This window comes from Primulina tabacum, chromosome 17 (assembly GCF_025594145.1).
Source record: "Primulina tabacum isolate GXHZ01 chromosome 17, ASM2559414v2, whole genome shotgun sequence".
In the NCBI taxonomy this organism is placed as follows: Eukaryota; Viridiplantae; Streptophyta; class Magnoliopsida; order Lamiales; family Gesneriaceae; genus Primulina; species Primulina tabacum.
Genome location: NC_134566.1, coordinates 31,499,150 through 31,523,570, shown reverse-complemented (window position 1 = coordinate 31,523,570; position 24,421 = coordinate 31,499,150). Strand labels below are relative to the sequence as shown.

General features: G+C 38.6%; 2 protein-coding genes across 2 annotated transcripts; both read right to left on the bottom strand.

Moving 5' to 3' along the window:
- Positions 1-1,165: 1,165 nt before the first annotated feature.
- Positions 1,166-5,673, bottom strand: LOC142531160 (rac-like GTP-binding protein 5). Its single transcript, XM_075637223.1, has 8 exons — positions 5,481-5,673; positions 5,058-5,280; positions 4,036-4,123; positions 3,843-3,952; positions 3,461-3,524; positions 2,568-2,632; positions 2,090-2,155; positions 1,166-1,583 (listed from the first exon to the last, which is right to left on the bottom strand). Exons 2-8 carry the CDS (start codon positions 5,154-5,156, stop codon positions 1,482-1,484), a joined length of 594 nt encoding a protein of 197 aa, XP_075493338.1. The 5' UTR covers positions 5,157-5,280; positions 5,481-5,673; the 3' UTR covers positions 1,166-1,481.
- A 1,837-nt stretch (positions 5,674-7,510) lies between these two features.
- Positions 7,511-19,078, bottom strand: LOC142530748 (E3 ubiquitin-protein ligase UPL3-like). Its single transcript, XM_075636555.1, is given in 19 exon segments — positions 7,511-7,745; positions 8,029-8,203; positions 8,402-8,524; positions 8,612-8,740; positions 8,882-8,950; positions 9,029-9,109; positions 10,482-10,586; positions 10,688-10,903; positions 11,014-12,519; positions 13,181-13,276; positions 14,553-15,972; positions 16,069-16,190; positions 16,276-16,524; positions 16,769-16,930; positions 16,999-17,169; positions 17,277-17,393; positions 17,515-17,625; positions 17,865-18,387; positions 18,389-19,078. Coding segments are annotated over 18 exon segments (5,634 nt in total). The 5' UTR covers positions 18,757-19,078; the 3' UTR covers positions 7,511-7,745; positions 8,029-8,137.
- Positions 19,079-24,421: the final 5,343 nt, after the last annotated feature.

Genomic DNA, 24,421 nt, shown 5'->3' with positions numbered 1-24,421 from the left:
TCTAAAATTCTGAAACCAAATAAAATTTACCAAACAGTATCGTAAAGAAATTGTTCCCCATGAATCGCTCTTTCACGAGATGAGAAATTGCCTGTTACGCTGGAGTTGTGCTATAAATTTGACAGAGGGATCAAATTTCTTTCCATGAGACAATTACGCTGGAGCGCCGGTGCCGTTTTGGGGAAAGTATGGAATGAAATTTAACGATGAAGATGGCAGAACCTGAAAGAAGAGGGAAAATAATGTGGGTAATTTTTTCACGGGAATTTGAAATAATTTGAGCTATTTTTTTTTTTAAAAAAAAGAAAGGGTTGAGCAATTAACCATGGTAAAACAAAAGGCCACAGCCCTAACGCCAGGTAATAGTCTCTTCTATTTTTCAAAGCAGATTTTCAATTTATTTTTTTTTAAATAAAGGTGCCACGTGTCAGCGTCCGAGTGGATTAGGGCACAGCCCTAACGCCAGCATCGAATTAACCCTTCGCGGACTCATTTATTTTGTGATTTAAAAAAAGGCCTTTTTAAGTTTACCAATTGAGGTGAGATGTGGTGAGAGACGTGGTGAGATGTAGGTTTTCGGTGGTGACGACCGTCGTGGTGGCTCGTGATGGTGGCGACGATCGTGTACCTCTCCACCCTGAAGTTTAATTGGAATATCAAACCACAGTAGAAAAAGGTTGAAAGATTAACCATGGTAATAGTCTCTTCTATTTTTCAAAGCAGATTTTCAATTTATTTTTTTTTAAAATAAAGGTGTCACGTGTCAGCAGTCCGAGTGGATTAGGGCACAGCCCTAACGCCAACATCGAATTAACCCGAAGCACAAGCAGGGATAAGATTACCTCGTATCCCTTGCATTAATGGATTGGGCAAAACCAAAAAAAAAAACCTTGGGAATCCCAATTGCAAATCTTTATTTTATCATATATAAAAAATATAATTGAACTCAATTGTTCAAGATCAATGTGAAGTTTACTTTGGGATGAACGTGTTTCACTACATATAAAACATCCTCATTGTAAGCACAAAAAAAAAAAAAAAAAAAAAAAAAAACAAATATACATACGTCGTTTCGAAATATATGTTAATTTCTGAGATCGTAAATGTGTGAATAATACAAATCATTTTATCTGAATTTTAGTAGTTCACGCGAAGTGAGGCTATATTGGTTCAGGGATGAGACGAAATAGAATCCATAGAATGTCCGTCTGTTCAGAATGAAAGCGCAGAAGATATACAAGGCACACATAATATCTTACAAAACCTCAAGTCAGAGCCTACTCTACTAAAAGGCGGAATTTATCACACGTGGCTAACATGGATATAATACATCCCGAATTGCATTTTTGGATGGGAAACAAATGCTTAAATGAAGTTACTTAGTAAAGAGACCTACAGGTTATTACATCCTCAGGAGATCTGATCGATGCAGTAAACGATCAGCAAGATTGTATTCTCATTGCTTGGTATTGTATCAGCAGTCACAATATGCTGCAGGCCTTTTGGCCCCTTCTCTTCTTTCTCGGCTTTCGCTTAGGCATCAGAACAACCTTGATGGCTGCATCAAATACGCCCTTCACATTCTGCAAAAATTTGAAAGAAAGGTATGACCTTGGAGCCAACTGCTGAGACATTGATGTAGGACAAGGCAAGTATTAAGAAATTTGGGCAAGAAACCCTCAGCTGTCAACTGTAACTGCGCAGGTTGCACCACAGATCATGAAGAGGAAAATCCAGAACAGAATAGCGTATATCTATTCTACTTTCAACTTGATTGCATTCTCAGGTTCAAGTTTTTTCCGTCAATTATTTGATGTTTCACCCGGAATAGTTGTGTCCAAATGGTCAGACACTTCCCATCTCATAGAGAGTAGCAGTGCCCAAATTTCTTGTTCTTTCTAATTCTCCAGACATTCGTAACACCATGATGGAGCGTATCAAAGCTGAGTCTTTCATATATCTATGTGCAACATGGCAATACATCCCCGTGACCCCACATGGCATGGTCCTTGGGCATATCCGTGCATCACGAGATAAATGTTTTGCAATGGGTACAAAGTTAACGTATTTCTCTAATTAAATTCATCACCTGCTGTGTCTTTGCGCTGCATTCAATGTAAGCAGCAGCTCCTATTGACTTCCTCAGCTCCTCTCCCTTCGAGAGAGAAAAATAAGTATTAGGATTCCAGCTCAATACTTGGTTATCCTCCCCATAAAGAGGTGTACCAAGATCTATATTGCATAGATACGGGCACAAATATCGTCTCGAATACGACACGACAAATTTTGAAAATATAAAACACATTACGGTGATGATAGACAATTATTAAAATGTATATAAAATTATATATATATTTATACAAATTAGTATTACAAATTAAAAATTGTAGAGATAATATATATTTATGTAAATATATATAATGTACAATTTTTTTGTCGAAACATATATCCGGCGTGTCTATGACGTATTATAACCGTGTACAAGACCGATATTTCAGGGGAAAAAAATTAGGAGTATCCATACTACATAGACCAAGATATACAAATATATTAATATATTACTGTACCTGAGCAGTCGCGATGGGTACTGCTCCTGGATGATCTACAAAGAACTGCTTATCCTCCCGAAGATCTGGTCAAGAAAGAATATAATCAGATTAAGCTGACCTAAACAATGGTTCACATGGTTCACGAGGAGAGGAGAAAAATAGGGAGTCACACCCTGTTCCTTGTCTGTCTTTTAATTTGAAAAATTTCACAAGATTGAGCAGAACATGTGCTAAATAAGACAGATACAGCTTAATTTATATGACAACCTATTGCTACGGGGACTGCTAGTGTTAAGATCACTAAACTTCTTAAAATTGTCTCATTAACAGTTTCATGGGAGAACATGAGTGAATAATGAAGAGTAAGGCAAGATGCACGTTACACTGATGATTAGTCAACAGATGGTACAGTTTTACATGATTAAGTAAATACAATTCTATTCCCCTCCGCCTTTAGAAACAATATTACCTAAGTAATAAATCATTTCTTCACCAGAAAACTTGCTTGCGCCTTTCACACTTAAAAAAAGGAGGAAAAACAAAGACCGCGATTTTGTGGGGTGCTATGGTCCCAGGCCTCAGCAATTGCCTTCGTAAAAGCCTCTAACATTTCCTGATTCTTTCAAATAATTCAGCGGGGGAAGAAGTTTTCATTTCTGGCTTAAAGAATTGACCATACTTTTCCATCAAAACTCATTGATTTTCAGATTTTTTATTAGATTAAATTTCCAAACCCTCTTTTTTTTATGAATAAAACTAAATCTGTTAAAAAAGTTCAAGACAAGTTCACTCAATTAATCGAAATTAAACTTTAAAAATTGGTCAAATCGACAAGTTGAATGTACCAACCAGACGTTAAAAATAGACGGAGGTACTATTAAGATAAAGGAAAGGTGGAAGGATATTCTGACCAAGCTTTGTTCCAACAAGAATTATTGGAACTCCAGGAGCATAATGCCTCAATTCAGGAATCCACTGAACATCAAACCAAAAACGTAGAAAAAACTATCAGCAACAAAAGACCGTGAATATTCTTTCCTTCCAACAAAGTGGGTTTGGTTGGGACGGGATGGGAAATGGAAGTTAGAACTTTAATACACCATAACAAAGAAAAAGCCGATGAACAATTTCTGAAAAACATTTTCTGAAACTGTTCCAAGTTTACTCAGCAGAATAAAAGTCCAGCCAAATCATTGCTGTGTTCTTTTGTTATTTTTTTTGCTTTCTTTTGAAAAGGGAAAATACACAAAATGAAATTGACGCATATGGTACAGTAAATCAAGTAAGCCTGACCTTCCTGGAGATATTCTCATAACTAGCCCTGCTAATGAGTGAAAATGCAAGAATAAAGACATCAGCCCCACGGTAGCTTAATGGTCTTAATCTGTTGTAATCCTCTTGGCCTGGTCAGTAAAGTGAGAATTAATTCCCGCTATGCAATAAATTTAATGACAGATAAGAAAAGTAACACCTTAACAATAATTACCTGCTGTATCCCATAATCCAAGATTCACGGTGCTCCCATCCACCACAACATTGGCACTAAAATTGTCAAACACGGTGGGGACATAATCCTGTTTGTCCAACAAGAGAAGGGAAAAAAACAAACTGAATCAGAAAACAGATAGAACCAAAGGATAAATCTAGAGGCATCTTCTTCCAAAAATATTTGAAACCAACGAAACCAACATGAAATTATATGGTAGAAAGGAACAAGAATTTAGATTTAGCATGAATATAGTAGAGTCACAAAGAAACTCGGTTAGACAAGAATTGAATATGACGGAAAATTCATATGTGATTCATTTCATTCATGTGAGTAATTTCTTTCATGTGTAGCTGAATTTGATAACTTGGTATTTATAGAAAGAAAGACAATAATTCTTGAAAGCTTACATGCTGAATCGAGATAAGCTCCAATTGTTATGTCTTTTAAGAGAGTTTGGACACATGAAAAGAGCAGCAAAATGCATTTCTTTGGCACACGCAGGTAGTTTTTCTATTAATATGAAAGGAAACGCAAAGCACACATATTTATCTCGCTAAGAGAGTGAAAAGTTACCCAGATAAGAGCCTCAAAGAGAAAAAAAATGTAGGTTGAAACTAGAGATTATTATTTGAAAATTATAGCGCAGCAAACTAAATTAACTCAAAACGTCTGAGGAGGTAATTTCAAAGTGAACATTGATTAGAAAAAAATCCAATTTGACCCAAAGTTCACACCGAATTTCTTTCATTATTTTCATCTATTTGTAGAGGGGGCGACAGGTTAATCTTCCTTGTTGATGAAATAAATTGACGCTTGTTTGTTTAAGTTTGTTCCAAAAGTAACCATAACACAACACCCTTTCCCAAGCAAAATGCAGAGGCACAATAAAATATCTTTAACACTAAATGCATCGCAGTTGCAGAGTATCAACATCCAGACAAAAGCAAACATCCTGCTTTTACTTCCTCCAAAAGTAAAAACATATAAACAATAAACACAGTAAACAAAAATGTGAATACCGTGGGAAAGGTGTTGCTGGTGTAGGAAATGAGTAAGCAAGTTTTACCCACTGCTCCATCACCTACAGTGACGCACTTTATAAACCTCGACGCACTCATCTCTCCTCCGGCGACCTCCACACTTCCTCTCCAGCCCCAAGACACTGTATCTACGCTTCAGTGAGTTGAATTTTAATCCTCGATTGTTGAATTTGCCAAAAAAAAACGCACAACGAACACTCAACTGCAGAGATTAGCATGACTACAATTACAAAAGAGTCAAAAAAATATAGAAACAAAAAACCCTAGTCCCAAGAACAACCCGCAATGGGGCTACGAAAATGCGCATGGTTCAGACCACATAAAAACCAAATCCAACAGTTCCGTTAAATTCACACACACACACACACACACACAAAGAGAGTAAGCCATAGAAACCCGAACCTGCTTGCACAGAGAGCTTCAAATTGAGTTAGAGAACATAGAGAGAGTAAAATCTCATCTCTTGTGACTGCTGAACACAGATATCAAGGCGGTAATAAATTTTTCTTGGAGAATTTTACTCTAATTTTCAAATTATTTATTACAAAAATTTGGACCATTTCCAAAATTGTAGGATCACCTGCTCCAATTATTACTACTTTAGTGGAATTTTCATATTAATGGTTAATTAATTAACAACCTTGCCGCTGTTTCAAGCCTATATCCCCAAAAGGATGGCGGCAACTCAGTGAATCCCATCATAGATCGAACCATATCCATCAATGTACGATTACAATGTTCTGACACACCATACAACTAGGGTGTGACAGCTGGAGTCTATTGTGAGAGAATCTCATTCTTTTTAAGGTAGTCTTGAAACTAAGTACTCAAGTATTCTCCACCTTGATCTGAACGTAGTGTTTTAATACTCTGTCCTAACTGCTTCTCTACGTTTGCTCTGAATTCTTTGAATTTTTCAAAGGCTTAAGACTTGTATTTCATTGAATACACATACTCAAACTTCAAATAGTCATCGGTAAAGGTGATGAAGTAGGAATGATGAAATCTCATGCTAACACTTATTACGGTGTCGTTTGCAGCGACAGTGACATCTAACATTTCTTATTCTATATAAAATAAATAAATTATTTGATTTTTTTATGGGTTTTGTACTATTGGTTGGATTTTGTTTCAAACTTTAAGTTACATCGGCATGTTACCTCTCTTTTTTTTATGTTTTACATGACTAAATAAGAAATTTAGATGATATCACTTAATTTGATAACGATTAAAAAACAATAATAATATTTTCAAAGTAAATATCACCTCAATAGGTAGGTACAAATGTGAAGATACGTGATCAACATCATATATATATATCCAACTCTAGGTATTATTTCCAAAAAAAATTTGAGTTTTTATTACTTGAATCGCAGAAATACTTGATAAAAAAATATAAAATAAAGTCCTTATGCATGAAGATAATCAATTCAATCGACGGATGTTCCTATTACACTCGTAGTCTCTGAATTGTTTGATCGTCTTTTTCTGAGGAAGATGCGAAATAGAATCAACTTGAATCCGACACACACATATATATATATATAAAACAGGCAAATGCCATCCCATAACAAGTCACATAACAGGCAAATGCCATCCCATCCCTTTACTGATTGGTGGAGAATTAAGAGAATGGTTGTTTTCATTATAACCAACCAAACCTAACCTCACCAATATATCTGTCTACCTTTACATTTATTTATATTACAACTTTTATTGGTCCTTTTGCCAAAGCTATAGATAATGTTTATTTTTGAGTCGCTCAGCGGGAGGAGAAATTGTTATTTGATAATGATTAAAATATTTGAAATCGCATATGCAATATTGATTTCGATACAAATCTTAAGTGTGTACTGTAATTATCCAGTGACACTCAAGTATAGTTTGCTATGTCTTCATCAATTGGATTTGTTTTCAAGCTTTAGACCAAAGACCGATTCCCACATGAAGAGAGTCTTCCGCTCCTCTTTAAAACTTTCGCGCAGTGGTTAGCATTGGAAAAGTTTAAAGACATTTTCCTTTTTTGACACGGGAAGAGGGTACTAACTATACAAAAGTCTAATATATAATATAAATTATTAAACACCTAGATAAGTGGAATTTAAACTCAAGATCATAGGATCTTGGGGTGTCACTCCTGCTACTAGATCAAGAGATCAGACGACAAGTTAAAAAACATTCACTGCTACTGTCAACTTTCACATGGCAAGTAAACTGATTCTTGAAAAGCAACTACTTGACTAAATTGGCAGGTTACACACATATTTCATAAACTGATTGACCAAATAACATGCAGTGATAATCAACATTTTTCAAACCTCACCCAATTGTAACTTCTCCCCATCATCTCCATAGGTGTAAACCGAATTTTAAACTAAAAAATCATATGCACCTCAAATTGGCCGAAAGCTTCCATTAAAATATAGGACGAATTGCTGCTCACTGTAGAAATCATCATTATCATAATGCAAGTCAAATATTATAATTCCAGTTAATGTTATTATGAAATAATCGTAAAATTAAACAACAAAGATGCGCACAGGGGGGAAACATTGAATTATTTGCAGAAAAAAAAATTCTAATTTATTCACAAGCCCTTCAGCAACACCACCGTCAAAATATCACTGCACGACCACGTCAGGCACGGATACGCAACATCACATCAACCTGAAACGGACGCTGGGATTCAGTTTAAGTGATGAAAGACTAGAATTCAATGATCAGATAATCTAACCCACCTACAAGGGAATTCAAGCTCATGAGTTGAACAGACCTGTCAGTTGAATGCACATAATATGCATTTGCAGAGAAAGAGAACAAAGAATTGAAAATGAAGGATAGAGAAGCATTAAAAATACGATATAAACAAGAAGAAATCACCCATGAAAAACACAGAACATAAAAGAAAACAGAAGTCAAAAGGGGCCACTACTATGTACGTATGACTAACCTCGACAATGCCTCAGGTAGACAGGGACCTCTCATTGGACGTCAGCTGCCACTTCTAGCCTCATCACCCTAAAAGAACATCTGAAAAGTCCAGCTGGTCGACTGTAGGCTCATGACAAATCAAAAGATCCTTGCCCTTCGGTGATAGCGTAGACAATTTTCTGGTACATAATTTCCTAGTAAAAGAAAAAAAATCAGTTCTAAATATGCAACATTCACTGAAAATTGCAACACACCCACACAAAGCATTGGCACTAAAGATTCCTAGTCTCCTGGCATTAGTACATCACTCTTAGAACTATTTGTATACCCAGAGTAAGGAGGGAGTAAATCGGACCAAGTAAATGTGACTTTCATAGTCACCTAACCCATACCTTGGTAGAGTATGGAGGAAGCTTTAAGTAATTCGCACATGTCATCACGCTTGGTAGGTCATCATCAGCAGTTTCTAATGGACTAGGACCATTGTGTGCCATGCTGCCCATGCTTGAGGAATGCTGTTCCAATTTTCAGTGCGTCAAGATACACACAATTAAAATGTCGGTAAAGAGCGCCTCACATACAGATCAAGCTTTCTCAAATACCTTTCTGACTATTGTCAATTTTGGATTGAGGGCAGCCAAACCACCAGGAGGGAGACGAGGAGCACCAGTGACAAATTGACAAAAGGCCCGTTGCTGTTCTGGGTTAAATTCCCCCATGATCTCAAGAAGCTGATGCATAATGACGAGGCACAATATCAATAAACAAAATTGAAACTCTGATGCACAACTTAAGAAATGTGAGAAATTATTAGGCTCCCTCTATTTAATGTCTTTCTTTGCATGGAAACACAAAATTAAAAGTTTTCATACATTTACAACTGCAGGACTCTTAGCTGTATACCCATGATCAAATTTGATGTGATCTGCGAGTGCATCAGCCTGCATTAAAAAAAAATGATTAACCACAGATGTGCAGGAGTGCAAGTCCTACTTGAGTAACTCCAGAAAATATATTACCTTCCACAGCTCTCTACGGCCGCAGAGAAGATAGTCCACCTCATTTGCAGAAAAGATTTGTAGAGTTGAGATGTCAAACACCTACACATGAGTTCATGATATTAATTGCAAGTCATTTATGCGAAGGCCAATGCTGTTGAAATTCAATGAGTTAACTTAGACTACTCTACCATCCCAATTAAACCATACTCTGCTTATTAAAGAAGAGGAACCTAATGCCAATTAAATTTTGGCCATCTGGCTGTGGATGCTAAAACTACATCCATATTTTGGCATTTGGTGCTACTATCAGTCTCCCCCCGCCCTCTCTCTTCCCTGGTGGCAATCAAACTCATTATCCTTTTAATAATCTGTTTCGCATAAATACATTTTTTTGTCAAGTTCAACGACACTTCAAGACTATCTGCTAAATCACTTACTTTGAATTCTCTAAATTACCTCAGACTGCTTATTTGGGGGAGGCCAACTACCTCGATATATCGGTTTTCGCTGTCTGGTATCTATTAGCCTCTTCTCTCTCCCCCCTCCCCAATGGCTATCACACTCATCATCACTCTATATCTTCTCTTTGCAGAATTACATTTTTTAACAAACTTCCAGCATATCAAGGATAATCTCTCTCAACTCCTCATTAATTTTAAATCACTTTCTTCAGTATATCCACTTCTACATAAACAAAAAATTCACTCGAAAGTTTCGAGTTCTAAATGGCGGTCGAGGCGGCCTAGGCACCGGTAGGCAGCCCTCGACCGCACCGCCTATGCATGAGGCGGGTGTTTTAGGCAGCCCAAGCTATACGGCATTGGGGAGGCGGATCGAGGCGGCAAGCAGGCGAGGCGGGCAGTCAAGATTTTTAAGTTGTAGTCAACAATTTTAAAAACCTAGTCAAAGTCAACTAATTTTAAATATCAAAACCCTGACACACCTCACTTTCTTTATTTTATTTTTTATTTTCACTCTCAATTCTCAAGTCTCAACCACCACACACAGTCTAACGCCCCTGCCCGCCGCCGCCAACTGCCGCCAGGAGTAAGATATTTAGGTTAGGTATTGCATATTTATTATTTATCATACTTTTTATAATATTTCAGATTTTGTGATTTCAAAAATCAATTTTTTTTCCTATTATTAATTTATTATTTTATTATTGATTTATTGTTGAAGATCAATATGATGATGAATCTTTACTAATTGCACATTATCTAGATGATATTATATTGTATGAAGCTTCTTTGTGCTTAAACATTATTTAATTGCACATTTTACATAAAAAATGATGACTATTTGTGATTATATTGCATGAATATCTATAAAAATTATTTAAAAAAATTCAACCGCCTGGGCGGCCGAGGCAGTAGACGGTCACCAACCGCCCCGCCACCGCCTCCCGCCATTTACAACCTTGCTCGAAACCAACGTGATTTTGGCAATAAGATCAAATAAAGCAGAGCACCTGATTAAAGCCAGATCTAAATGCTTCCATTTGGCGCATGATCCCAGTCCCTACTGTAGCATCTACCACAAGGGAAATATATTCCCCCAAACTACTCAGTTTCACCTGCAAATTCAGGACAACTGGAAATGATGAAAACAGTACCACAAGTACTAAGATGTAGGGTAAAATGCTGCTGACACAGGGATAGAGAGGTATGTGCTCACATTCTCATCGCCTGGTTTTAGTGCATAATCCGGATAGCCTGGAAGGGAGAAATCTAAACAGAGGTCTTCTATAGAAGCTCCACGGAAGCGTAACTCCTGTTGATTAGAGCTTCCACTAGATTCTAAATGTTGTTTCCGGCATACAAGGGCTTGCAATTCTTGTAAAGTAGTCCCAAGTTCAGCGTCGAAAGAAATTATATCGTGTAAATCCAGCTCCTGTTGAAGGTGAAACGATTATGTCATTATCTAAATCAACTGATACATAAACTTGACTCCCAGTCATCTAAGAAACTATCTCAACAATTTCAACAATGTAACAAACTTACTTGACCAAGTACAAGCTTATAAAAGGCAGTAGAAAGTGGTAGATCCAAAAGCCTCCCATCTTGAAGAGCTTTGGCCATAAATCTTCCAAGTAAACGAAAATAATCAATGGCTTTAGAAAACTGGCTACCCTCAGAAGTATCAACGTTGGGGTGCCAGGGTCGTGGAAACAACCCTAATTGACCACCTACATCAATTTCCATTGACGGTCTACCCAACGACAAACCTGACCTCCACATTCCCAATCCAACTTTCTGAACGTCGTGGCTCAAAAGAGTGTAAAACTCTAGCGTGGGCCCCAATCCAGTGCCAACCTCACCAAAATATTCAACCTCAAGAACAGCTTTTTGACTAGAATACATCTCCATAACTTTTGCTGCAGAATCTAATATCCGATTCCGGGAAACACGAACTTTCTGGCGCTGTAATCTCCCAACTCTCACCTCCCTTTCATTTGTGGAACCATGACCATCAACACCTTGCTGCTGCTGTAGGCGATATAGTGCACGGGACAGTCCAAACGCTGTTGAATAGAAGTACTGGCGTCTGGTCTCAAAAGGAAACAAAAATGGGCAAGCTTTTGTCAGCTGATAGCACCATGAAGGAAGAGACCCGCTGCAAAGAGCAAGTACATCCTGAATCTGTCGAGCCAGTTTTGGAGTAAGCTTGCTATTTATATATTCCTCTGGAGGAGCTTTGACTCCAACGACACTAAGTTCATCCAGATTTGAAACTTTCCCATCAGAGAAACTGTCTATCACAGCTTGAACTCGCAATTTAGGTGCAAGCTGGTTCAATCCCTCTAGTACACGTAATAGGGCTAATATATTATAGGTGGGATTACTTCTTTCCAGGTCACAAGGAAGTTCACCTTGCAGGATGCTATCTAGCAGAGAGAAACGATGTGCGTATGCATCAGGTCCAGAATTACTTGAAGTACTAGCTTTTGTAGAACCGGATGGAACGGTCGTGGTCAAAGTACCAACTGAAGGCCTCTCAGCTTGATTACTTGCTTTTTGATACATTATAGTGTAAATATCAGTCCAAAGTCTGCTCCCATCACTAGATAAAAGATCCGTTCCAGCAAACACATCCTCGTCATCCCCACTCGAAACAAGCTGGCGTTGAATTGCCTGATAAATAGTCAAGTTTCTATTAAGCTGCTTCCCTGCCGCAGTAAATGTAAGTCTAGGAGGACCATCAGTGCCAGAGAGTGGGCGACCGTGCCGATCTTTCACTCCCCTTACACCTCTATAATTTCCAGATGCAAGCCCAGCCATAGCAGCAGCGGCAAAGGACATAGCACCTCTTGAACCTAATGAACTCCCACGCCTGAACTCTACCGAATCAGATCCTTTCCCTGATGTGCCTTGGCTGCTGGAACTACATGTTGGATTGTTCTGAACATCATTGGACACAGGGGCAGGACTGTCTTCCGAAGAATCGCCCAATTTAACATCATGCACTTTGTCTGGCATGCAAATGGGAAGAGTATCATCTCTCAACATCTGTCAATGAAGATATCAGTAATCGAATTTATAAAGTGATCCTTCAGGACAAAGAACTGTTATCATAGGAAACAAAAATTATTAATAAATAAATAAAGATGTAGGGTTGAAAGATATCGTTCCGATCATCTGTTGCAACAAGACAAATAAGATATTATTAATTTAAGGACAACAACACAAAGTTTCACCATTTACAGCAGCAATTGGGCATCGTCTTAGTTACATCAAACCTACCGCCCTATTTGTTTGGCAAAGTAAATATTAGAAAATACGAAGAGAGTCAATCATGAACTCCCTATGGCTGAGAATCAGGATATAGCACAGGGAAACACAAAATGCGAACTATCTTCCTCCCAATGCTCTTATTATTATATTCTCCGTAGAATACTAGGTAGACGAGTAAAATTTAAGTAGATTTTTTAATGAGCACATAAAACAGTTTTGGCTGAACCAAAAGAAACTGAAACCAAGATCTATTTCACATGGCCATCTCCAACCATCCTCGAACCCCACCCCGATACAACTATTATGATGTAACATGATTTGCTAACATAACTGTACCAAACCAGTATCCTGGGCCTATTTAAAGTGGAACACATTTTTCCACCTCTGAGAAACTAAAACAGACACATGAAATTGGTTAATAGTTCCAGAAGCATACATCATCATTGTCATCATCATCGTCATCTGATACATCATCATCTTCAATCACCAAAGTTTCATCAATTTCGAAGGGTGACATATCCAATTCATCATCCTGCAATGCAGACAACTAAAATATGTATTCAAATAGATAACAAAAAGAAGAAATTGTCAAGAAACACCAGGAGAAAAAAAAACCAGATAAGAAAAAACAGAGAACAGTTTCACCCCAAATCAGGATAAGAAAAAGAACCAACACATCAATTTGGGAGAGTAAAGTTAAAGGTCGTCTCTTCTGCATTTGTACTACCTGAGTCCAATACGAGCTTAGGGGATCAGGAAAAATAAAAAATTGAATGTGCACAGCGTAAAGACTTGAGCCCTAAACACATCAGTGTGCGTGGTTAGGTTCTTGACTCATCTCAAGAGCATCTCAAGAGCCCAACTGCCCAAGCATCTGAATGGAAAAACTCAATCAATGTTTTCATTGCCAAATTGTTCTACACCAAACATCATTTCACATTTCAAAAAAAATATTCCAAACATAAAGACTCTGATCATTCATTTGTTCCTCTTTTTTTCCAACCAATCATTATACATAACCTATGTCATATAATCATCACTAAACCTATATACACGGACTTTCAAAAATTAATACCCAAGCACTCTTCTCAGAATTTGAGTGGTGTTGCCCATCCAAATACCAGATACATGTTAATTTTTGGCAGCCATTTTCAAAAAGAGAGTAAGCTAAAGGCAAAACATAGGTATAAAAAAATTTCCAGCAAAAAACTTTATTAAGCAAGTCATCTCCAAATATAGGTAGGACAGCTGCATAACTCAATTAACCATTGAATCATTCACATTCATGCTTCATATGGCTACATCAGCAGAAACTTTCATAGAGTGTTCGTACTGGGTTAATGGTAGTTATTGACAATGCCTGCCTTTACTTGTGGTAAAAAAAAAACAGGGAACCGGAATCTGATTTCGAAAACCCTTCCATTTCAAGAAAAGGGTTACAAAACAAGATTACTCTGTACATAAACCGGGCAAAATTTGCATATATTATAAGACCACAGGTTTAAGGCACTCAAATTGGCTTCGATATGAAGCAGAAGGGCCCATCTTTTCTCTTCGAGGAAGAGGAACACCAAAGACCGGAAGACTTGACTATAAATAGATCTTGCTGCCCCCGAAATAACCACAAGAAAAAGTAGACATCAAATTAACATGCTCAGATGGTTTAGATGTTCCAAAGAAAAATATTCCAATACAAGCACATCATTGCGCAAGAACGATGCAAATACCATGCATGTCAAGAGATTTAAAATCCAATCGAAATGAAACAAGTCCATAGTAATTCTTATTCGTAATACTTAAAAGCAAACCTCGGAACTTGTGTCCGCATCCAATGGCTTCATTTGGTTATCTTTGTCCAAAGCTGCTCTTCTGCGAGTTGCATTCCTGGTTTGGGGTCCCCTCCCCTCTTCTGGGCCTGGTTTCAAGACTGCCTTGCCTTTCGCTTTTAATGAGACTGAAGTTTTTTCTTGTGGAGACTCTTTTTTTGTAGTATCTCCTATATTAAGAGATGACCTGGACCGAGTCGAATGACGTCGAACAGCATAAGCCGGAGTAAACGTAGATGGTGAAGAAACACCAGCACCTGCAGGAGTGGTCCCAGACTCCGTATTCCCATCAGATGCCGAACACTTCAAACCAGACTCACTTCGTTGAATTCGGGGCCACAGGAAGTCTTCAACGGTTGCCAAACTTGCCAAGGGATCAATCAGAACAACATTTGAAGAGTAATCACGGAGAGATTTTTCCCCCTGGGCTCTGCAAAGACGCAGCTTGAATGGTTGAGACAATGCACTTAACCCAGAAGAAAGGCGAGCGTTTCCGCCAGATGATCGAGAAGTGTGGCTAAGAACAACAGGGAATCGTTCCACTGATGAAAGAGCATTTTGAAGTTTGTGAACCAAAACACTCATTGGGACTACATTCCTTTCATCAACACTATGAGGAAGCGCAATGGAAACAAAAGACCTATATCTTCTGAGAGCTTGTTGCCGGAGCTTAGGTAGATTAGCTTCGGAAATTCTCTCCTTGCAGAAATACCCACAAGTAAAGTAGTTGAGCAAAGATGCAACAACTCCACTACCAATGAACTCAAAAGTTGATACACCATCTCCTCTGCTCAGCTCCTGCAGTATCTCAGTTATAACATTAACCAAGTGTTCCTCTTTAGTGATAGAACTGTCAGAAAGTTGAGCACCATGAGCTTTTGATTTTCCCTTCAGTTTAGTCCTCTGATCATCTATCCCCATATTCAACCTCTCGCAGAGATTCTTGAGGCAGAGCAGATCATCCGTAAATCCAATTTCATGGGAATAAGGATCTGAGGGAAAATACTTTTCTTTGAAAGCTTTTGCATATGAACTGACAGTAGCTCGAAGAGATGAATTGACAATTGAGATTTCAACCGAATTTGAAGGTGAAATTAAATTTGGAGTCGAATTTATAGAATCATCCACAACATTTACATCTGTGCAATTACCACCTCGTCGTCGATTTCGCCTAGAACGGGTTGATGATCCAGTGATAGAATCATTATCCTTCTCGTTAGTGGACAGTTGTGAAGTGACAGTAGATCCAGACAGTATCAACATGTCCACAGCATGAACAACGCCTTCCCTCACAAACATCTTAGTGAAAACAGCGGGAAGCTTTTCCATTAAAATCTCTGCTATCTGAAGAGTGGGCACTAAAACATGAGGATCTTTCCAAGCTAAGACCCCTGCTAAGAAACTAAACAACCAAAATAACCAAATGAGTATGTTTCAACGACTGTACATAAGATATATCCATATCCTGCAGAGAGAAGCTGAGGAACTCGATTCACACCTTGATATGTTTGTAACATTTATTAAGGATTGGATCATTTCTGCTGTGCTGAAGAACATCAATTTTCCTATGACCGAAAGACACTGGTGGCGAACAGGAGCATTCACACTGGAACCATATATCTGCATGTCAAACCATGTTTTATCAAACTTTATAGAACTACATAGGAAACACAAAATACCAACGCAGAAATATGTTCATAACTACCTGGATCACAACAGGAAGAAGATCCATTCCAAATTGTTGCAGAAGTTCAGGTTGGTCGTTCAATAGTTTCTCACGAATTGAAACCTCATGTATATTCCCATTTGAATCTTCTTGTTTTCCAGAAGTGCCTAAATGATCGCTCTTAGTAAAAGAACCTTTGACAAAAAGACTACTGTTGACTGGAAGAGATATAGTCCCTTGAGGAAGTGGTGGAAGAAGCTCATTTGCGAGGTTCACAACCTCAAATATCTGACAAAATAGAAAAATATATAGGTTCATATCCTGGAGAATCAAATCCAAAACAAAGCTACTATAGGAACTGTTTCATTTCTAACATAAAACGATACAATAAAATCACATAAGGCAGCATCATTACCAATTTCATTGACTAAATGATGGGCCAAGGAAAGCACAATTTATTAAAAAAAAGCTGAGGAGAGGATCCCGAGAAATATGGATAACAGTAAAAGCCCAGTATGGAAGTGGTTCATACCTGCTCTGGTGGTCTACTTAAGGCAGGTGAAACTGACATGCTTGAAACAAGACCAGACCCCGACAGAATATCTTTAAGAATGGCACTAATTCCAAGGAGGAGTAGGGATTTTGAACCTAAAGGAGAACCATTTGCACATATCGAAAGAAGCCGAATCAATCCCTGCACACTAAAAAGGTCATTATCCTGCACCAATACAAATTAACCATCAAAACAAGTAATTGGCTCACTGTGTATGTAGTACTGCTGAGGGAAACCTGGGCACCGCCAGAAATGCTGGATGAAATGAGCGCTGCAGCTTGTGTGACAAGTCCATGATTGCAAAGTGCGTCGAGTTTATCTGATGATGAAGCAAATGCTTCCGCGATCCGCGTCAAGCATATAGATGCATGTTCCAAAACCTAAAACCAAAAGAAGATAATCAAAATAGGAAGTTAGCAAGGACGGATGAACCTATAAGCTAATAATGCTAAATTTCTCATCAGAACAAGGAGAGGCACTGTATCACCTTTGCATCATGATACTGTAGAAGATTAGTCAACAATGGAACAGCTTCCATGACAAAATCAGCCGCATCTGACGGCAGTTTCTTGCACATGTTTGCAGCAGTAGCTAAGGCGACCCTCTGAAAGAGCAATAAAGGACGAGTAGATTCATTACAAGCCGAATCAAGGAAGTACTGAAATGGCTAAGAGACCACAAAATATTATGCGACAAAGACAAAAATAACAGTCTGCTTATATGACCTGAACACCAGTGGAGAAAAAGTCAAGATACGAAAGCACAGCCATAAGCGCACCAGCACGCAAGCAAGCAGTTGGGTGCTCCTGCGATATCTTCTTCAAAGCTTGAAGCGACTGTTCAAACAATGCAAGTACGAAAACAATTTATCACATAAACTTATCGATGTTTCCAACAATTTATCACATAAACATACCAACAATTTATCTCATAAACATACAATTGCTTCCACATTGGAGGCCTAAACAGACTGACAAGAATAAAAATTAATAAAAACAGGCAGACGATAACATGCGACTTCCAGAAGCATTTCCAGGCCGATGTAATTACACTGATGTTAATCAAAGTTGTTCACCTGTTCAGCCAAGTCCATGTACTCAATAGTAAGCAGCCTAGCAACAAAGCAAGAAACAGCACCATAATGGACCACCGCAGCACAAGAGGATGGTAGTACATCGACCAAGTGTGTCAATGCCCGCGCTGCCAGAAGCATGATATCAGGATTACTCTCGTGATTAAGCAATCCCACGAGCACAGGAACAAAAGAATCAACTGAGAAAGAACTCAACGATTCCTCAGTCCCAATGGAAAGCATATCACAGAGCTGCGTTAGCGCCTCCACTTGCTTTCCCTCCTCACCATCGGCCCTCAACCCTGACAAAATCTTCTTCAGCCGCCCACTCTGATGGGAAGACGAAGTTCCACCGATAGCTGAGCTCGGGAGCAAATCATCCAATCCAGCACCCAGCTTTCTCAACAACCCTTGAAGGGCGCTACTCGCAGAAGTCAAATTCTGGTGCAAAATCCCAACTCCACCCTCACTGTCGTTTTCATCTTCCTCAACTCCTTCGTGGGAGTCAACGTTTAGGACCAATGTTCCTTTCTCTTTCTGTATCTCTATCCCTGTGCCTGATTTCAGGCTCTTTCTCTTTACCTTTATCAGAGCTGCTGTTGTCATTATTCTCCCAATTTTGATAACTGCGAAGGTTTTTGCGTCGGCGGCTGCGGGTACTGGAGGCAGAGGCCGTAGAAGGTTCTGGGGTGGTGTCCATAGAAGAGAGACAAGCACCAGTTCGGGAACGAGTAGAAATCGATGAAGCAGTAGTGGTGGCGTTGCTAACAGTAACGGCGGTGGAGGTGGCAGTTAGACGAGTACGTTTAAAGGCGCGTGTTGTGGGTCCAGATGTAGAACGAGAAGGCGCTGCTGAGGTAGATGCCTCCGCCCGCTTGCGGCTCCGAGTTTCCATACAAGGGCCCTTCAACACCTGGGATTCAACTCGCCGATCAATCGGCGATCGAACTTTCTGCCGATCCCGGAACTCGAATCATCTCACTCTTGCAATAAGCCAAAAGCCCTAATTCCTCGAAGCTGGAAACAAAAAAACCGAATCTTTATAAATTTTATGTGAGTCAAAACACAATAGAACCCCGATTCAATAGAAACGCCACGAATTTATATCAATTTGCGATGCGAGAGTTGATAAGATATAAACAATCAAACAGGGAATTAGAAAGCGCAAGCGAATGTGAGAACCGAGGGATTGGATTTTGGTGAGGGAGGAGGAATTTTTAGAATATATATATATATTCTTATATATATTTTATTCTAAAAAACAAATAGAAAACCCTAATTTTATGGTGATTTTCGTATAGTATGTCTTCTTGAACATAAAATTTAGCATTATTAATTATATAAAAAGACTTATGATTATATATTTTTTGGTTGATTCTTTCTCTATAGCCACATTGATTGCACGGTTAAGGAGAGAGACTAAAAATGGATATTCTCGAGTTTATATGATAACGCAAACTGCCTCTCTTAAATCATTCTTGAAAACTAGTGTTGCCTTGCGGGAATTCAAGAATTAAAAGAACTACATTGGCTTATTGGAGGCGACTTCAATGAGATTTGCTTTGACAGTGAGAAATGGGACGGCAATCTTTGGTCATTTTCACATATGCAAGGATTTCGGTACGTTGTTTATGATCTTATCTTATAAGACATGCATTGTATTGATGATTTGTTCACGTGTGCTAAGAAGAGAATGGAAAACCAAGTTATTCGTGCAGCTTGATTGTTTTGTTAGTGCACTTGAATGAATATTATTATTCCCTCCAACTTTATCCATGTCTTAGAGTTCTTTCACTCAGACTATCGGGCCTTTCTATATTCAGTTGGAAAATTCAAATGTCCAGGGACCTTCTAACCACAAATTTAATCCCCCGATTCGAGGCTGGATGGCTCCGAGAAGGCCGCATAGATGGTATTAAAACACAGAATAGTTTATTGCCTAGAAACACTTCACCATTGGGCTATGCATAAGTTTCGTGCATTGCCTAAACAAATTAAGGCGAAGAGGTCCAAAATTAATGAACTCAAAAGCTAGTCAAAATGATTCCATTCTACTGAACCAGGTATACATGCATGCTTGAGAATGAACTTGAGAAGCTGTGTACGCGAGAGGAAAAATATTGACGACAAAGAAATTGTGTTTTTTTAAGTCACGGGGGAGACAGAAACTCAAAATTCTTCCATGTACATGCCTCGTCTAGAAAGCAAATAGACACAATTCGGGGATTGATCACGGCGCATAGGGACCTCTGTACGGAGCCCCAAGATATGACTGAAATTGTTATGGACTACTTTAATAATCTCTTTAATTCTAATGTCCCCTTCATAGACGATATGTATCATGTCCTTGATTATGTACAAACTAGGGTTACTAGTCAGATGAACTTGATGTTATGTACCTTTTTTACGGCTGCTAAGGTAAAGAAAACATTATTTGAAATGCATCCGGATAAATGACCTGGACCAGATGGCATGCCAGCATTATTTTATCAGAAATTTTGGCACGTTTTTGTCGGAATGTTACCTCGGTTATCCTAGACGTCCTTAATGATGGAGCTTCTCTGGAATCAAATAGTGGTAATTCTCATCTCTAAAGTTGCAAATCCTCTCCTGATGAAAGAGTTCAAACTTATTAGCTTCTGTAATGTCGGTTATAAAATTGTCTCTTGAGCCTTGACAAACTATCTAAGGCCCCACATGGTTAATACCATTGATGATTACCATAGTGATTTTGTTATGACTCTAAAACTTGACATGCGTAAGGACTATCATAGAGTAGCGTGGTGATTCCTTGAGACGGTGATAAATAAATTGGGATTTGCTCTAGCCTGGACTAAAAAGCTATGAGATGTATCACATCTTTCTCATATTCATCCCGAGTTAACCAAGAGACTTTCGTGCAACTGATTCCTAAACGAGGCATTAGACAAAGGGATCATCTATCACCATATATTTATTTGTGATTTACGTAGAGGGTCTCTCTTCGATGTTGTCTTAATTTCAGGAGAGAAATAAGTACAAAGTAATCAAGATTACAAATTTAAGCCCAACATTTTCGCATTTGTTTTTTGCGGATGATAGTCTAGTGTTTTTCAGGACAACTGAATGAGATTGCATACAAGTCAAGCATACCATTGATCAATATGTGAAGCTTTGGGTCAACTTACCAATTTCGAAAAATCTTTTAGCCTGAATACAATGCAAGAACCTTTGTCATGCAGGTTGGATGAGTAGCTGGAAGCGACAGAGAAATTACCGATGGCTATCCCACCATCATCTTCAGCCCATGCAGGAAAAGAATGATACAGTACCGTAGATGGAAATGACAAGTACATGATTGATACATATAAAATAGAAAAGCTTAGGGAACTTGATGATTTAAGAGCTGAGAATTGGAATGCAAAGTGTGGAGTGAAAGGACATCCATGACTATTTGGAGTAAAGATAATGTTCACCAGCTTGAATGCCACATAAGGTGTATTGATCAGCTACTCGGTTGTTTCCACTCAATGCTCACATGTGTATGACTCTTTGGTACTTTTTGTATATCCAAATTATCTATTTATGCGGCCGGTATGAGTATAAAAACAAAGAAAATGTCACTATTGGATAAAATCGTAAAATATTATTAAAATAAAGATTATTTTTACATAAGAGTAAATAAAGTTCAGGCCACAAATTAGCTCGTTACGAAGAAACTAGTGACATCGCATTCAATAGCAAACATACATGCATGTCATCGCTTGCTGATAGGTCGGACAAAATATCTTAGTTTAACACAATTAGTTCAAGGTAAAAACTTGTGTGAGACGGTCTTACGAGTCGTATTTTGTGAGACGAATATCTTATTTGGGTCATTCATGAAAAAGTATTAATTTTTATGCTAATAGTATTACTTTTTTATTATGAAAATCGGTAGAATTGACCCGTCTCACAGATAAAAATTCGTGAAACCGTCTCATAAAATCTCTACTCTTAGTTCAAACTAAGGAAAAATATCATAAAAATGGGCCAACCTCGTTGGATGGAAATTCCTTGACCCTCGACCGAATGGCCTCACGCATTAATCTTAAAAATCTCAACACCTCAGGTAATGTTCTAAAATTAGCTATGCATGCATAAGATAATGTTGTTAGAATATAATATATTATTGTTAGCTCTCAAGGGTAGATTAGTCATTTATTCTTTTTGTGTTTACCCTAGGTATATAAACATATTCTCTTTGTATTCTTTATTCAGTTTCACAATACTACGACTTGAGCTTTCCGCTCACTCTCTATTTCTTCATGGTATCAGAGCCTCCATCTCATGGATCTGTCAATCGTAGAGAAGAACTGTTAATCTCATCCACAGCTTTTCGTTCGTCTAGTTTCTCTTTGGTAATCGACTTCTTCTCTGCATCGTGTTTTGTTTTATTCGTTCGGTTTTGTTTGGTTTTGGCATCATGGCTACTCGTAAAGACGATTCTCTTCAGTCAATTAGTGTTCAATTGGATGGAAAAAATTATTCGTATTGGGGTTATGTTATGAAGAATTTCTTGCGGGGGAAATCGATGTGGGGCTATGTCACAGGTGTACGAGACAAGCCTACAGACCAGACGAACCCTGATTATGCTGTGTCATTGGATGTTTGGGATGCGGATAATTCGAAGATTATTACGTGGATTAATAATTCTGTTGCGCACTCAATAGGTGCTCAATTGGCAAAATACGAGATTGCTAAGGAGGTTTGGGATCATCTGGCACGCTTGTATACACAGTCTAATTTTGCCAAACAATATCAATTGGAGACAGATATTCGTGCCCTTCAGCAGAAAGATATGAGCATCCAAGAATTTTATTCTGTCATGTCGTCACTCTGGGATCAATTGGCATTAACAGAATCTGCAGAATTGCGAGCATTCTCACCTTATATTGCTCGGAGAGAAGAACAGCGCTTGGTACAGTTTTTTATGGCACTTCGGAATGATTTTGAGGGTCTGCGTGGGACGATTCTTCATCGTAACCCTCTTCCTTCTGTTGACTCGGTTGTAAGTGAATTGTTAGCTGAAGAGATTCGTCTTAAGTCTCACGTTGACAAAGGGACAATCCCGATTACACCATCTGTCCTTGCAGCTCCTCAACGACCTCAAGCTAATCACCAAAACAGGTCAAATACGAAGGTTTCTCAAGATGAGTGTGCTTTTTGTAAAGAGAAGGGGCACTGGAAAGCTCAATGCCCACTATTGTTGAGTAAAGGAAAAGTGCAGCCGCAACAGCAACAACAACGACCACACAACACTCCGTGGAAACCACAGCAGCAACATCAGCCATCTCAGAACACTCCATGTAAACCACAGCAGCAGCAGCAGCCATCTCAGAACACTCCATGGAAACCTGGTAATCCATCAAACCAGTGGACATATCGACCACCTCAGTCTAACAATGCAGTTGTTGCACCGTCTTTGGATCCGTATTTGTTTGAGCAGTTTCAACAGTTCCTCGCTTCACAGCCTCATGCTATGTCAGCTTCTTCACATATAGGTTTGTCATCCTCTGGCACTTCAGGTATATCTTCGTGCATCTGGGTCTTGGATTCAGGAGCATCTCATCATATGTCTCCTGATTCGTCATCTTTTGCTTCTTTGTCTCACAATTCTTCTATTGAAATTGTGACTGCTGATGGTACACCTATGCCATTAGTAGGCGTTGGTTCTCTTGTTACGTGTTGTTTATCTCTTCCGATGTATACTATATTCCCAATCTTACACTTAATCTTGTTTCGGTCAGTCAATTATGTGAGTCTGGATACTTAGTCTACTTCTCTTCTTCAAATTGTTATGTGCAGGACCCGCGATCCCAGAGGCTGATTGGGATAGGCCGTAGACAGGGGGGACTTTATGTTTTGGATTATCTCAGAGTACCAGATGTTGCAGCATCTAGTGTGGATCTCTATTCTTTTCGTTTGAGTCAGTCGTCTTCTGTTTTTTATTTATGGCATAATCGTTTAGGACACGTTTCCGCGTCTCGTTTGAATTTTTTAGCGTCTACAGGAGCACTAGGAACTTTGAAAAGTCATGATATTTCTGATTGTAGTGGTTGTAAACTGGCAAAATTTTCGGCATTATCTTTTTATAAAAGTCTATCTTTTTCTCCTACTCCTTTTGATCTTGTTCATTCAGATGTGTGGGGACCATCTCCTATTCCCACGAAAGGGGGGTCGAGATATTATGTTTCTTTTATTGATGATTGCACTCGTTATTGTTGGATTTATCTGATGAAACATAGATCTGATTATCTTGCTATTTTCAATGATTTTAAAGCTCTTGTGAAAAATCAACATTCAGCTGTCATCAAGTGTTTTCGTTGTGATTTGGGGGGTGAATACACTTCTAATGATTTTTCGCGTTTGCTTGCTTCTGATGGTACCATACGTCAAACCTCGTGTAGAGAAACCCCTGAACAAAATGGTGTTGCCGAAAGAAAACATAGACATATTGTTGAAACAGCTCGCTCTTTCTTACTGTCTTCTAATGTTCCTAGTGCATTTTGGGGTGAAGCAATTCTTACTAGCTGTTCACG